The sequence below is a fragment of the Gorilla gorilla genome, chromosome 6, assembly GCF_029281585.2.
Source record: "Gorilla gorilla gorilla isolate KB3781 chromosome 6, NHGRI_mGorGor1-v2.1_pri, whole genome shotgun sequence".
Classification (NCBI taxonomy): domain Eukaryota; kingdom Metazoa; phylum Chordata; class Mammalia; order Primates; family Hominidae; genus Gorilla; species Gorilla gorilla.
This window is the reverse complement of record NC_073230.2, coordinates 24053283-24069736: the sequence shown is the minus strand read 5'-3', so window position 1 is coordinate 24069736 and position 16454 is coordinate 24053283. Positions and strand designations below refer to the sequence as shown.

Here is a 16454-nt window from a genome sequence, read left to right as displayed (position 1 = left end):
GGGACTGTAGGCACCCACCACCAAGCCCAACTAATTTTTGTATTTTTAGTGGAGACAGGGTTTTGCCATGTTGGCCAGGCTGGTCTTGAACTCCTGAGCTCAAGTGATCTGCCCACCTCGGCCTCCCGAAGTGCTGGGATTACAGGCGTGAGCCACTGTGCCCGGCCGATACTTACCTTTCTGGAAAGAAACTCTCTCATTGGTTTGCTCTAAAAACCAATTTCTGCTAAGGTGACAGCTGATAAACAGAAAAGAACAAGTGAGAAAGAGAAAAGAGCCAGGAAAATTTTTTTTAAATGAGAGGAAAGGGAGTAGTAGGAGACAGGTAAATGGGCAGAAGTGATTAACACAGATGACAGTGAAAACACAAACACAGGAAAATAAGGACAGTTGGCAATGTGAGATTCAAAAGTTTTGCATATCTCTTTTGCTCTTAAGCAGATTATCACATTCTGTTGAAAGCTTTGTGTTTTGTTTTGTTTTGTTTTGTTTAAACTAGAGGCCAGTTCTGTAGTCTGGGGATTATTCATTCTCAGAGCTAGATAACCTCTTGTTGTAGGTTGGATTGCTGGGCAATTGACTGCCCACCTGTTCTGGATAAACAGAAAAAAACTAACTCCATGGTGAAGTCGGGGTCCTAAAATCTGCAAAAGAAACAGCTGTTTGCTTCTTTGTGGTGGCTTTTCTGATGGGCCTGTGTCCTTCCCCTACCACCCCTCAGGCTACACACTAGCTTCTTATGGACAGATTCTATCATCCTTTAGGAGATATCACCCTAGTCATGCTCGCGATATGGTATTGCCTTATTTAAAAGCTAAAGGCCATGCAGTCCATTCCTACTCCCTTGAAGCACGGCAATGATATTTACCCACACCCACCCACCCACTCCCAGCATACTAATATTCCATCTCTGTAGAGACTCCCAGCTAAGGGAGTCTTCAAAGTTATCATCTGCTTATTATTTTTCCATTCTTACTCTCAAGAAATGTCCATTGCTTCCACGCAGTTGCCTCTTGTGCAACTGAAAGGTCCCAGCCTCTCTATCATTCTCGTCTCCACAACCCTCTGAACATAGTGTGTACTGCATTAACAAGATGATGGCTTATGTTCATAATAATAATCTGGAAGCATCAAGAATAATTTACATTATGTTAGCATTCTAAGCTTCACTAAGGTAACGGATTATATGTTTTACAGAGCTTTTCATCCAAAACAACTTTGATGTTTTGGTACTTACAGCGTTTCGCCTACACTACTGAGAAAATTCACTCATAGTAACAGCTCATCCGTTTATCTACCAAATAATAGTAGTGCCTAGTACATAAAAGGTTGGATGTTTCGTTGAATATGCACAAAGCATATGGAGACCAAACAGTGTAGCCTAGCGTAAATACTACCAACCATTTTTCCATATATATACAATCACATATAATCAAATCATATGTATGATCAAAATATATGTGTGATTTGACCAAACAATATAGCCTAAATACTACCAACCATTTCTCTATATTTATACAATCACATATAATCAAATCATATGTATGATCAAAATATATGTGTGATTTGGGGAATCATGGTTTTAAAAAATGATACCACTGTAATATGCACTTCCTTCACCTTTTCTCATTGACAATAATTTGTGAAAAATGTTCCAGTTCAGTAGATACAGATGAATCATTCATTTGATAGCTTCATAATATCCCATATTATGCATATACCATACTTTATTCAACTTTCCCCTTGAGAGGCATTATTTGAGATTTTTCTTCTTTTAAAAAAATGTGTTTGTATCTGTTTGTTCATTTGCTTTCTGAGAAAGTAAGTATGTTTGGAAAATGTGGGTTTCAATCCCTGCCCCCACCATTTATTAGTCATGTGAGGTTGAGCAAGTCCTCTCTGAATCTGCTTGCTAATCTGTAAAAAAATCTCCAGTAATAAAACCATCTCTTCCTCAGAAGTTTATGGAAGATCCAAGTGTGGAAGTAAATATAAAAATACATATTATAATGACCATTTTAATTAATTCATATTCGTTTTATGTTTCTAATTGCAGAAATTGTTCATAGGTACAGAAAAGATAAAACAGTAAAATTAATACTTTTTTCCTCTTTCTATTAAAGAATGGAATGACTCCTCTAATGCATGCAGCATATAAAGGAAAACTCGATATGTGCAAATTACTACTGCGACATGGAGCCGATGTAAATTGTCATCAGCATGAACATGGATACACAGCCCTCATGTTTGCTGCACTTTCTGGTGAAGTTTTAGTATTTATAAATATAAGTTACCTATACAAACTTGTTATAAGTACATATATACTAAAAGATTAAATTCATTTTGATTTTAGTAATTTTATGATCAAGTTTTATGGAAAGGAATGATGGCAATTGGTTTATGAAAAGCTATAATGCAGGAAATAAATTATATAGTGAAGTTGGTGATTTGTTTCTTTTGTTATTTAGATCAATTGATTCTTTATGTGGACAACATTTTGATGGAATTGAGGAACTGGATCTGTTTTTCTTTCAAGTTACCTCCTTTGATGTTCCATATCTTTATATTTTCAAGTGACATGAAAACTTCTTTCTTCTCTTGATCAAACAGTTGCCGTGATAGAGCCGTCTGTTTGCCTCACTGGCACTTATGTACTAAATATGATGATCCATTTAGAAACTTACTCGGATTTGTATTGTTTATTATTTGCTGAATAAGGACAATTTAGAAATACTGTCTAAAATTAAGTGGGATTATCTGTAATTGGTGCAGCTCTTTGAAAAATACAGAAGTAATATCCTTGTACTTTGAAGATAATAATCTGTATTTTCATAATCCTGGAACCCAGAAGCACTTCTAAGCATTATATAAACCACAGAATCCAAAAAGGACAATATTGATAAAAATTTAACATTTTCATTTGTAGGATATACCATAAATAGTTAAAATGCAAATGAAAAACTAAAAATATGTATTATATATCTTAAAAGATTATATTGTTAAATATAAAAAGTTCTTTTAGCTGGGCACAGTGGCTCACACCTGTAATCCCAGCACTTTGGGAGGCCAAGGCGGGCTGATTGCTTGAGACCAGGAGTTCGGACCATCCTAGGCAACACCGTGAGACCCCGTCTCTACCAAAATAACAAATATTAGCCAGGGACAGTGGCACACGTCTGTGGTCCCAGCTACTCAGGAGGCTGAGGCAGGAGGATTTTTGAGCCTGGGAGGCAGAGGTTGCAGTGAGCTGAGATCATGCCCCTGAACTTGAGCCTGGGTGACACAGTGAGACTCTGTCTCAAAAAAAAAAAAAAAAAGACTTCTTATAAATCAATTATAAAAAGAAAAATACTACAGTAGAAAATTGGATGGAAAACAAAAGAAATACAACTGGCTGATCAAAATATAAAACATTTTGCACAGTAATCAAAGAAATGCAAATTAGAACAATAAATTTTATTTTTTAGCTTATTATACTGGCAAATGTTAAGAAAGAGCTATAATGCTCAGGAACTTCTTTACACTATTTGGGGGAGTGCATGTCAGTCCAACCTTGCTGGATGGCAGCCTGGCAAAATGCATTTAAAATATGCATAATCTTTGATCTGGCAATATTTCCCAGGAACTGTTCCTAAGGAAATCATAATTCAAACTTGAGAAAATGAATGGAAAATACTTTTCACTGAGTATAGTTCATAATAGCAAAATACCCATAATGACTACTTTAGTAGAAGAATGTGAATAGAATAATGTGTATGTTTAGATAGAAAAAAGGTGTAGAAAGATAGATGCCCAGTGGTTAATAGTTCTTCCAGAGCCTGTAAGTGTGAGGAATGGGATGGATTAGTCGATATTAAAGGGGAATCCTATTCATTTTATCTCTTTTTAAAAAATTGTTTTGTATGCATATTTTGATTTTATAGTGTTACCTCTCGGAAAATATATTTCATTTTGTTTAAAAAGGCAATATTCAATTCCATACTGCCTTTGCATTGCTTGATTTGTTTTCCAGAAAATAAGGTTAATTTCTAAGGTTCTATAGCATTTTATTCTTTACTGTAGTTATGATTCATGTTTTAAAAGAATGAAAATATCCACATGACAGAAACCTAAAACTAACTGGGGGAATAAAGGGTATAGAGAGTTTAGAAAGGGATGTTTAAATTGTGTCCTCCTTAACATTAACAAATGTGTTCCCTTTAAAACTCTAGGTAATAAAGACATCACGTGGGTAATGTTAGAAGCTGGTGCTGAAACAGATGTTGTCAACTCTGTGGGAAGAACAGCAGCTCAGATGGCAGCCTTTGTGGGTGAGATTTTGCTGCAGTTTTACATTAGATTATACCCAAAATTTCCCTTGTGGAAAAAAAACCCACTTTGCTTCTCATGGTGAAAATATTATCATGTTGCTTTAAAAAAACTTAAGTATTTACAGTCCACTGTAACTTAATGAAACACCTAGTGACTCTGGAGAAAACAAATGGCTATTTCGAATTTCCACTTTTTGGAATACAAACAGTAGTGGGGCCATTTTAATTGCTCACAAATGCTTATAACACGTATATTTTATGTCTCCGATGGAAGTAGCTAACCCTAATGTTTAAGAATGCTAACCGAGAAGTCAGTAATCCCAAGTTAAATTTTGGCTGTGCCACGTGATAGCAAAGTACTTAATAATTCTGACCTTCAGTTTCCTCATGGTAAAATGTTACAGGGTTATTGTGAGGATTAAAAGAGGTGATAGACTTGAGCTTTCCATGTAACACTAAATAAATGGTATTAGTTACTGTTGTTAATAATTATTACAACAATGACATAACTCTTAGGAAAGAGTACTTGATAATAATATACAACTACTTCGTTATCATTCTCATCAACCACAGACGTTTATTTTGTGTGCCCAATAATTCTTGGCATGTTAATCCTATTACTTGACATAATGTAAGGAAAGAGTGGGAGTGAATTCTTGTTCTTTGGTATTTTGATACCATTGAATTGGTGGTGAAGAGAGTCCACTGAGAGAAAAGCAAAGAGCAACATCTGATTTATTGGGAGTGCAGTAAGTGGCCTTATAGGGACTAATAATTCATTAAACAAATAATGTTCACAACCTATAAAGCAAGCATCACTGTAGGTGTCTTGGTTATAGTGACAAGACAGGCTGTTCATACTTTCATGGCACTTAAAGGGTAATAGCAATGACAAATGGTGCGAAAATACATACTCCAAGGTAGAACTTCAGAGCTCCATAAAAATACATAGAAGAGGAGGATCTATCCAATTCAAGGGGGTTTTGAGAGAAGTCAAGTTCAGATACAGTGTAAATTAGGTGTGGAGGATAGTAACTGAATATTATGTTAAATTTTATTAGAACATTTTCTTGAAACTACTAATAGAAGCTGCCATTGATTAAGCCAGACACTCAGTTGCTTTATGACAGCTTTTTCTGTTAGAAGAAGTATGCTTATTTTAATTTCAAAAGGACTTGAGAAAGGTATGGCCTTGTGTAAGCTTCGGAGAAATATTTTAACTCCCGTGTGTATAGGCCCCAAGTTGCCCCATCTCAGTTCTAAGCTAATTTTGAGGGTGTCACTGCAGGGGGAAAGAACACTAAAGTAGGAATCTGGAGACTTGAACTTTAGTTCATGTGTGCTGATAATTAGTTATAGGATCACGGGCAAATTCCTTTACCTCCATAGGCCTCAGTTTTCTGATCTGTATGCAAAGAAGCAGGGGAATTAGGTGATCTCTGAACTTCTATTTAACTGTACAAGTTTTCATTATATCCACAATGTAACAAAATATTGCTCAGATACAGGTAAAAAAATTTCCCAAGATCACAGGTCTGGAAATGGAGGAGTCTCTTCTTTCAGGCATTAATACAATGTTCCTTTCTTTTTCTTAACACTACAATACTAACAAAATTTTTACTACAGTAAAAATTGTTTGCAATCCTATCCTAAAATAAGAGTAATGTTTTCATTCCATTTTAATATATTTAACTGATTTCACAGACAGAAAATTACATTGCACCCTTCCAGTTGTTACTGTACTTTCCAAATAATTAGCCTTTAAAAAAGCTCATTCTCCCCTTTTTGTTTCCTTCAAGTGGATCAGTATGTATACTTGTGTACATACATACATAAGATTTTTGTTATTTTTTAAAAATGCCACCCATGACACAGCAGATATTCCTTGTAACTTGTTTTCTTCACTTACTAATACATCATGGAAGTTCCTCCCATCTCAGTAGGTGTAATTCGTTTCCTTCAACAGCTATATGATACTCCATGATATAGATGTTCCACAGTTCAGTTAGCTCTCCCTTATTGACAGATTTTACAGTTTTTTAACCGCTTTTCTACAAATAATGTAATAATCATCCTTGACTTTCTGTTTTCTACAAGTTAGTACTTGAATATTTTTTACTTGTTAGAACTTTAATATCTCTAAAGTATTTCTTAGAAGTAAAATTGCTGAGACAAAGGATATAGAGTTTTTATTTTTATTTATTTATTTATTTATTTATTTTTGAGACGGAGTCTCACCCTGTCGCCCAGGCTGGAGTGCAGTGGCCCAACCTCAGCTCACTGCAACCTCCACCTCCCGGGTTCAAGTGATACTCCTGCCTCAGCCTCCCAACTAACTGGGATTATAGGCATGTGCCACCACGCCTAGCTAATTTTTTTTGTATTTTTAGTAGAGTTGGGGTTTCACCGTGTTGGTCAGGCTGGTCTTGAACTCCTGACCTTGTGATCTGCCCGCCTCGGCTTCCCAAAGTGCTGGGATTACAGCCACCACGCCCAGCCTAGAGTTTTAATTTTAATGTAAGTCTAGAGTCCTTTCCAAAAGGGCATAGTAATTCACAGTAATATCCTCATCAGAGCTGGGTATTACCATTCTTTCATTTTTGCCACTCTGATAGTTAAAAAGATGGTACATTGTGAACTTACTTTCCCCTCATTATTTATGAAATTAAGCACTTCTGTTGTTGGTAATTTGTATTTTCACTTTTGTGGATTAACCGCTCATACTCTTTATTCATTTTTTTGTGGGGGGATGCCCTTTGTTATTGCTTTGAGGAGCTTTATGCATACAAATCCATTATCTAACAAATGTGTTTCAAATATTTTATGCCAGTCCTCCTCTTCCTCCTCCTCCTTCTTCTTCTTCCTTCTTTCTTCTTCTCTTTTTTAACTTTATGGAGACCTTTACCATAGGAAATTTATTTATTTATTTATTTTTATTTTTTTTTTGAGACAGAGTCTCACTCTTTCACCCAGGCTGGAGTGCAGTGGCATAATCTCGGCTCACTGCAACCTCCACCTCCTGGGTTCAAACGATTCTCCTGCCTCAGCCTCCCATGTAGCTGGGACTACAGGTGTGTGCCACCACACCCAGCTAATTGTTGTATTTTTAGTAGAGATGGGGTTTAGCCATGTTGGCCAGGCTGGTCTCGAACTCTTGACCTTAGGTGATTGTCCCACCTCCCAAAGTCCTTAGGATTACAGGCATGAACCACTGTGCCCGGCAGGAAATTTATTTTTAAGTAGTCATATTTTTTCTTTTATAGCTTCCGTGTTTCTTGTTTTGCTAAAAGTGGGCCTCTTGACCAGGAGTTACATAAGTATTCTCCTAAATATCCTTCAGTTATTTTTTATGATTTTTTTGGTACATGTAGAATTTATTTGTTTAGAGTTCATTTCCCCCCAGATATATAGCTAATTGTGATGGCACCATTTATTACACCAGCTAACATTTTCCTACTAAATTGAAATACCACCTTTGTGGTAAGTTAAATTCTCTTTTACTAAATGATTATTTAATTATTTGCAGAGAATTAACATTTGTATGAGGTTAGGACTTTCCATCCAATTACACAGTACACTTTTATATTTCTTTTAGGGGAGGGGACTGACTTTTGGTCTTTCAGTAATATTTAATAGGTTCCTTCATATCAATCCTTTCTTTCAAAATTTATTTCTTAGTAATTTGTGGTTACTGTCCATATGGTAAGAATTTGCACTACCTCCCTCTCCCTCCCCCTCCCCCTCCCCCTCCCCCTCCCCCTCCCCCTCCCCCTCCCCCTCCCCCTCCCCCTCCCCCTCCCCCTCCCCCTCCCCCTCCCCCTCCCCCTCCCCCTCCCCCTCCCCCTCCCCCTCCCCCTCCCCCTCCCCCTCCCCCTCCCCCTCCCCCTCCCCCTCCCCCTCCCCCTCCCCCTCCCCCTCTCCCTCTCCCTCTCCCTCTCCCTCTCCCTCTCCTCTCCCTCTCCCTCTCCCTCTCCCTCTCCCTCTCCCTCTCCCTCTCCCTCTCCCTCTCCCTCTCCCTCTCCCTCTCCCTCTCCCTCTCCCTCTCCCTCTCCCTCTCCCTCTCCCTCTCCCTCTCCCTCTCCCTCTCCCTCTCCCTCTCCCTCTCCCTCTCCCTCTCCCTCTCCCTCTCCCTCTCCCTCTCCCTCTCCCTCTCCCTCTCCCTCTCCCTCTCCCTCTCCCTCTCCCTCTCCCTCTCCCTCTCCCTCTCCCTCTCCCTCTCCCTCTCCCTCTCCCTCTCCCTCTCCCTCTCCCTCTCCCTCTCCCTCTCCCTCTCCCTCTCCCTCTCCCTCTCCCTCTCCCTCTCCCTCTCCCTCTCCCTCTCCCTCTCCCTCTCCCTCTCCCTCTCCCTCTCCCTCTCCCTCTCCCTCTCCCTCTCCCCTCTTTCCACGGTCTCCCTCTGATGCCGAGCCGAAGCTGGACGGTACTGCTGCCATCTCAGCTCACTGCAACCTCCCTGCCTGATTCTCCTGCCTCAGCCTGCCGAGTGCCTGCGATTGCAGGCGCGCACCGCCCCGCCTGACTGGTTTTCGTATTTTTTTGGTGGAGACGGGGTTTCGCTGTGTTGGCCGGGCTGGTCTCCAGCTCCTAACCGCGAGTGATCTGCCAGCCTCGGCCTCCCGAGGTGCCGGGATTGCAGACAGAGTCTGGTTAACTCAGTGCTCAATGGTGCCCAGGCTGGAGTGCAGTGGCGTGATCTTGGCCCGCTACAACCACCTCCCAGCCGCCTGCCTTGGCCTCCCAAAGTGCCGAGATTGCAGCCTCTGCCCGGCTGCCGCCCCGTCTGGGAAGTGAGGAGCGTCTCCGCCTGGCCGCCCATCGTCCGGGATGTGAGGAGCCCCTCTGCCTGGCTGCCCAGTCTGGAAAGTGAGGAGCGTCTCTGCCCGGCCGCCATTCCATCTAGGAAACAAGGAGCGCCTCTTCCCAGCCGCCATCACATCTGGGAAGTGAGGAGCCTCTCTGCCCGGCCGCCCATCGTCTGAGATGTGGGGAGCACCTCTGCCCTGCCGCCCAGTCCGGGATGTGAGGAGCGTCTCTGCCCGGCCGCCCCGTCTGAGAAGTGAGGAGACCCTCTGCCTGGCAACCGCCCCGTCTGAGAAGTGAGGAGCCCCTCCGCCCGGCAGCCGCCCCGCCCGAGAAGTGAGGAGCCCCTCCGCCCAGCAGCCACCCCGTCTGGGAAGTGAGGAGCGTCTCCGCCCGGCAGCCACCTTGTCCGGGAGGGAGGTGGGGGGGTCAGCCCCCCACCCGGCCAGCCACCCCGTCCGGGAGGGAGGTGGAGGGATCAGCCCCCCGCCCGGCCAGCCACCCTGTCCGGGAGGTGAGGGGCGCCTCTGCCCGGCCACCCCTACTGGGAAGTGAGGAGCCCCTCTGCCCGGCCAGCCGCTCCGTCCGGGAGGGAGGTGGGGGGGTCAGCCCCCCGCCCGGCCAGCCAACCCGTCCAGGAGGGAGGTGGGGGGGGGTCAGTCCCCCGCCCGGCCAGCCGCCCCGTCCAGGAGGGAGGTGGGGGGGCCAGCCCCCCGCCCGGCGAGCCGCCCCGTCCGGAAGGGAGGTGGGGGGGTTAGCCCACCGCCCAGCCTGCCGCCCTGTCCAGGAGGGAGGTGGGGGTTCGGCCCCCCGCCTGGCCGGCCACCCGGTCCGAGAGGTGAGGGGCGCCTCTGCCCGGCCGCCCCTACTGGGAAGTGAGGAGCCCCTCTGCCCGGCCAGCTGCTCTGTCCGGGAGGGAGGTGGGGGGGTCAGCCCCCCGCCCGGCCAGCCACCCCGTCCGGAAGGGAGGTGGGGGGGTCAACCCCCCGCCTGGCCAGCCGCCCCGTCCGGGAGGTGAGGGGCGCCTCTGCCCGGCCGCCCCTACTGGGAAGTGAGGAGCCCTTCAGCCCGGCCAGCCGCCCCGTCCGGGAGGGAGGTGGAGGGGTCAGCCCACCGCCCAGCCTGCCACCCTGTCCGGGAGGGAGGTGGGGGGGTCAGCCCCCCGCCCGGCCAGCCAACCCGTCCAGGAGGGAGGTGGGGGGGGTCAGTCCCCCGCCCGGCCAGCCGCCCCGTCCGGGAGGGAGGTGGGGGGGCCAGCCCCCCGCCCGGCGAGCCGCCCCGTCCGGAAGGGAGGTGGGGGGGGTTAGCCCACCGCCCAGCCTGCCGCCCTGTCCGGGAGGGAGGTGGGGGTTCGGCCCCCCGCCTGGCCGGCCACCCGGTCCGAGAGGTGAGGGGCGCCTCTGCCCGGCCGCCCCTACTGGGAAGTGAGGAGCCCCTCTGCCCGGCCAGCCGCTCTGTCCGGGAGGGAGGTGGGGGGGTCAGCCCCCCGCCCGGCCAGCCACCCCGTCCGGAAGGGAGGTGGGGGGGTCAACCCCCCGCCTGGCCAGCCGCCCCGTCCGGGAGGTGAGGGGCACCTCTGCCCGGCCGCCCCTACTGGGAAGTGAGGAGCCCCCCCCGCCCGGCCAGCCGCCCCGTCCGGGAGGGAGGTGGGGGGGTCAGCCCACCGCCCAGCCTGCCACCCTGTCCGGGAGGGAGGTGGGGGGTCAGCCCCCCGCCTGGCCAGCCGCCCCGTCCGGGAGGGAGGTGGGGGGGTCAGCCCACTGCCCAGCCTGCCGCCCTGTCCGGGAGGGAGGTGGGGGTTCGGCCCCCCGCCTGGCCAGCCGCCCCATCCGGGAGGTGAGGGGCGCCTCTGCCCGGCCGCCCCTACTGGGAAGTGAGGAGCCCCTCTGCCCGGCCAGCCGCCCCGACCAGGAGGGAGGTGGGGGGGGTCAGCCCCCTGCCCGGCCAGCCACCCCGTCCGGGAGGTGAGGGGCACCTCTGCCCGGCCGCCCCTACTGGGAAGTGAGGAGCCCCTCTGCCCGGCCACCACCCCGGCTTGGAGGTGTACCCAACAGCTCATTGAGAGCGGGTCATGATGACAATGGCGGTTTCGTGGAATGGAAAGGGGGGAAAGGTGGGGAAAAGATTGAGAAATCGGATGGTTGCCGTGTCTGTGTAGAAAGAGGTAGACATGGGAGACTTTTCATTTTGTTCTGTACTAAGAAAAAATTCTTCTGCCTTGGGATCCTGTTGATCTGTGACCCTACCCCCAACCCTGTGCTCTCTGAAACATGTGCTGTATCCACTCAGGGTTGAATGGATTAAGGGCGGTGCAAGATGTGCTTTGTTAAACAGATGCTTGAAGGCAGCATGCTCGTTAAGAGCCATCACCACTCCCTAATCTCAAGTACCCAGGGACACAAACACTGCGGAAGGCCGCAGGGTCCTCTGCCTAGGGAAACCAGAGAACTTTGTTCACTTGCTTATCTGCTGACCTTCCCTCCACTATTGTCCTGTAACCCTACCAAATCCCCCTCTGCGAGAAACACCCAAGAATGATCAATAAAAAAAAAAAAAAAAAAAAGAATTTGCACTACCAGCTCCACATCCAGCTGGTTATGGATAATAAAGAGAAAAGCTATTGATTTCTGTATTTTTTTCTTATTTTTATTACAGTTTACTGGGTTTTCTAGCTATTAAATTTTATCTTGTTTTCCATTTGAATTTGCTTCAGGCTAAGTAAGAAGAAATAATAGTGATAATTGACATGTCTTTTTCCTGTTTTTAATGAAAATATTTTTAGCTTTTCACTTTTAATATGATATTGCTATTGGTTTTATCATTGTATAATGTCACTCTTTTTCTTGTTGAATTCTTTTAGTTCTACTTTTACTGATATTACAGCTATTCCTAATTCCTTTTTTTGTCAATAATCTGTTTGCTCATCTGTTATTTTCAATCTTTATCATTTCATTTAAGTAGTATAACTTATAAACATATAGGTGGGTTCTGTTTTATAATCTAAAATGTTAGTTTCCCTCTCTTAACAGGTATTTAGCTTATGTATATTTAATGTAATTACTGATATATGTGGTTGCATTCCTCCTCTTTTACCTCATTTTTACTCTTTATTTTAATTGACTATTGTTTGTGCATGCATCTGTGTGTGTGTGTGTGTGTGTGTGTGTACACATGTATTTCCTTAAAGTGATTGGCTGGTCAAAACTGCACAGTACCACATCCCCCATCCCCAAGGCCCCATATTTACCCATTTAGCAACTTTATAAGATGAAATCCTTATACTTCATTTATTTCTCCACATTCTCTGTTTTTGCCTTGTCAGGCCACAGGTCTTTCCTTTCTGCCTTCTCTGATACTTCCTCAAAACCTGTGCCAATCACACCTGTAGCTGTGGACTTTGCTTAGAGAGTCTAGTATTTTTAGCACAAGCTGTAATGAGAGTGTCATTGACAGGGTGTTGCTTCTCTTTCAGTAATCCATGCCACCAGCTGTGTGATTTGCCTGTCATCTATGTTCACCCACTCGTATGAACTCACTCTCTTACTGTCCTCTCTCTCCTCCCCTTCATCTCCATTTTTGCATTTTTGTCTTTCGATCTCTGTTCTCATTTAGATTTTGGTTATAGGACCTTTTCAGATGGGTCACGTAGGTTGTATATTCTTTGAAACCCATCATGACAAAACTATTAATACCTTTCTTTCTGAAGTGTGAGTCATATTTTGCCTAGCTTTCTGACTCATATCACAGTTCTTTTCTCTCAGACATATAGAAGTTATTCTACAGTTTTCTAAGTTCTGGTTTTGCAAATGAGAATTCAACTTACTTTCCGTTGTAAACTTTACATTTCTCATTCTGGAAGAGCGTTTGATTTTCAGTTTATCCTTGAAAGTAAAAAATTTGAAAAGGATATGTCTTGTTGTATGTGTGTGTTCCTATTAATCACACTCATTGAGCCCTGTAAGTCTAGAGGACTCAAATCTAGTGATTGTAATATGGGAGCAAAATGATGTACTGGCTTCTCCACCTGCAGCATTTATTTTCTATATTAATAGTATTATTTTATTTAGTATATTCAGAATTTATAAATTTAAAACTAGTAAAATATTTAAGAATTTCAATTACAAAAATTTAAACCTAAACGATTAAGTATTTACAAAGATAGACTTTAAACATATTATTCAAATATGTTATTAGCAGATTAATTAAAATAAAATATCAAAATAAGCATTACCTAAAATGAAAAACCTTAATCTGGAAAAAAAGGTAAAGTAATACTATTTTTTCTTTTTAAAAAGGTATAATTAGGCCGGGCACAGTGGCTCACGCCTGTAATCCCAGCAATTTGGGAGGCCAAGGCGGGCGGATCACCTGAGGTTGGGAGTTCGAGACCAGCCTGATGAACATGGAGAAACCCCACCTCTACTAAAAAATACAAAATTAGTTGGGCGTGGTGGCAGGCACCTGTAATCCCAGCTACTCGGGAGGCTGAGGCAGGAGAATTGCTTGAGCCTAGGAGGCGGAGGTTGCGGTGAGCCGAGATCGCACCATTGCACTCTGGCCTGGGCAAAAAGAGCAAAACTCCGTCTCAAAAAAAAAAAAAAGGTATAATAAAGAAATCCCTAGTCTTGTGACAGTATCTTTGTTATGTAGCAATTATTTTTATGTACAGATATTTCTACCTGCTGCCTGCTTTTCCTAATTGTACTAGTTGGAGGACTGATGAGAAGATACAGTTATAAGCTAATTCCATATTTTTCTCTGACTCCTTTATCTTCAAGTCTTCATATGTCTGGTTCAGTACTTTTGATGAGCTATTTTAGAACTTTTTTGTGTGTGTGTGGGAACACCTATGTTTTTATTGAAGCTGGATGTAGATTTTGTTTTAAGGAAGCATGTGCAGTCTTCATCTTCTCTGGTTTCTTCACATACAGTTGTAAATTTCCTCACAATTACTTGGGTTGATTTTGATACTGTGTTCATAGCCCACTTGCATTAGATTTGCTTGGTTGAATGTCATTTTTCTGTCTTGAAGATTCTGGAAGGAGAGGTGATCATTTTCTAAACAGAGCACCTTGGCTCATTTCACATTTTTAATATAGACTGCTACTGTTTGACTTCTCAAGATGTATATACTGGGGAAAGAAATAAAAGAAATACCCACCTACCCCAATCCCCCCAGAAAGAAAGAAATTGGGTGTTCTGGTACTTAATAAAAGCATCGAGTACCAAAAATGGTATTGTGATCACTATTAAATTCTCTTTTCAAATCAGGGAAGTTTTCTTTTATCATTTGTTTAATTCTCCATCTATTCCTTTTTTTCCTTTGAGATTTCTGTTAATTTTCACTATTAGATTTCCTGGATTTGTTCTTTAGCTCTTTCATCTGTTGTATAATGATTTCTATATCTGAATTTTTCTGTTTTGAGATATTTCATCCACTCGATCTTTTTTGTTTGTTTTGTTGAGACAGGATGTCTGTTACCCAGGCTTGAATGCAGTGGTGTGATCAAAACTCACTGCAGCTTTGGCTGGGCATGGTGGCTCGTGCCTGTAATCTCAGCACTTTGGGAGGCTAAGGCAGGCAGATCACCTGAGGTCAGGAGTTTGAGACCAGCCTGGCAAACATAGTGAAACCCCATCTGAAAATACAAAATAGATTAGCCAGGTGTGGTGGCACACACCTGTAGTCTCAGCTACTTGGGAAGCTGAGGCAGGAGAATTGCTTGAACCCAGGAGGCAGAGGTTGCAGTGAGCCAAGATCATGCGACTGCACTACACCCTGGGCAACAGAGCCAGACTCTGTCTCACCAAAAAAAAAAAAAAGAAAAGAAAAAAAAACACGCTCACTGTAGCCTCCAACTCCTGGCCCCAAGCAATCCTCCTGCCTTAGTCTCCCAAGTAGCTGGGACTACAGGCACATATCACTGTATCCAGCTAATTTTTTAAATTATTTGTAGAAACGGGTTTGTGCTATGTTACCCAGGCTGGTCTGCACCTCCTGGGCTTAAGCAGGAGGCTGCCTCAGCCTCCCAAAGTGCTGGGATTATAGGCATGAGCCACCATGCCTGCCCTTCATCCTCTGTGTTACTAATTTAGTTCTCAATAGTAACCAGGATCACCTCTTTCAGTTTGCCTGTTCATTTTTAAAATTTGAATCTCTCTGCGGCTCTTGAAAGTATATGTATATATTATAATTGAATCTGCTTAAGTGCATTTAGTAGCTGTAGTTGTGGTAGTTATTGTTATGGTAAATGTTACCCACACACTTTCAACCCAAGAAGCCCTCTGTTGGAGGCATGGCGTAGTCTTCAGAATTGCTGGATCCCCATACGTACCTTGTTCTGTACCTCCCAGGAAGTCAGGTAAAGCTGATAGGGTCCTGGATCAGTGGAAGAAGAAAATTTAATGTCTCAATTAAGACATTAATTAATTACTTTAGAAAATTATCACTCTCCTTATAGAATCTTCAAGAAGAGAGAAAAATGACATTCAACCAAGCAAATCTAATGCAAGTGGGTTATGAATACAGCATCAAAATCAACACAGGTAACTGTGGGGAAATTTACAAATGTGTATGAAGAAACCAGGGAAGATGAAGACAAACTGCATATGCTTCCTTAAAACAAAATCTACATCGAGCTTCAATAAAAAGATAGGTGTTCCCATAAAAAAAAAGTTCTAAAATGTCTCATCAAAAGTATTCAACCATTTAATTGAGACATTAAGCTGGTTTGGTCAGCAAACCAGCTGAGGCACAAGGATGAAGCCTGCCACTCCTGGGTTCTCCCAGGAACTTTCAGGGACAAGCAGAGCCCTCTGCCAGCCGCAAGCACCAGCGTCCAGCTGGCCCACAGTGCCATCCCCACGCAGGTCACCTGTTGTCGGCAGGATCAAGCAGGCGCTCCCAGGACCAAGCACAAGCAGGCAGGGGCCGTGCAGGCTACCCAGGGGGAACCACTCTCCTGGAGCGGGGGCCATGGCGTCTGCACGATCTCCCCAGGCGCGCCTCCGCTGGTCCCCCAGCCCTCATCAGGCAGAGCCGAGGAAGAAGTCTCCTCCGGAGATCCAGGAAGAGCCTGTGCCCTCCTGTGTGCCCTGTGGCTTCTGCCTGCTTGCCCAGAGTGGCCACTGCTTTGCTCCAGAGAGGTAGTGGAGAGGGAGCTAGGGAGGGGAGGCCTCAGGAGCACACTTGCAGACCAGCAGCTTCGCCAGGGAAGAATTTGCTTTCATAGAACCATTTTTAACTAGAGATGGCTTAGAGAAGTGGCTTGGAATTCTATGCAAAGCCACGATGTGGATTCCAAGCTTATGGGAGCAAAAGCCTTTTCTCTACATTTCACAAAG

At 44.5% G+C, this 16454-nt stretch overlaps 1 protein-coding gene across 1 annotated transcript in view; it reads left to right on the top strand.

Moving 5' to 3' along the window:
* ANKMY2 (ankyrin repeat and MYND domain containing 2) overlaps positions 1-16454 on the top strand; it is a 49462-nt gene that overhangs the window by 16393 nt on the left and 16615 nt on the right. The window contains exons 3-4 of the mRNA XM_004045129.4: positions 2124-2262; positions 4212-4310. Coding sequence (XP_004045177.2) covers positions 2124-2262; positions 4212-4310 — 238 coding nt within the window. The remainder of the gene's footprint in view (positions 1-2123; positions 2263-4211; positions 4311-16454) is intronic.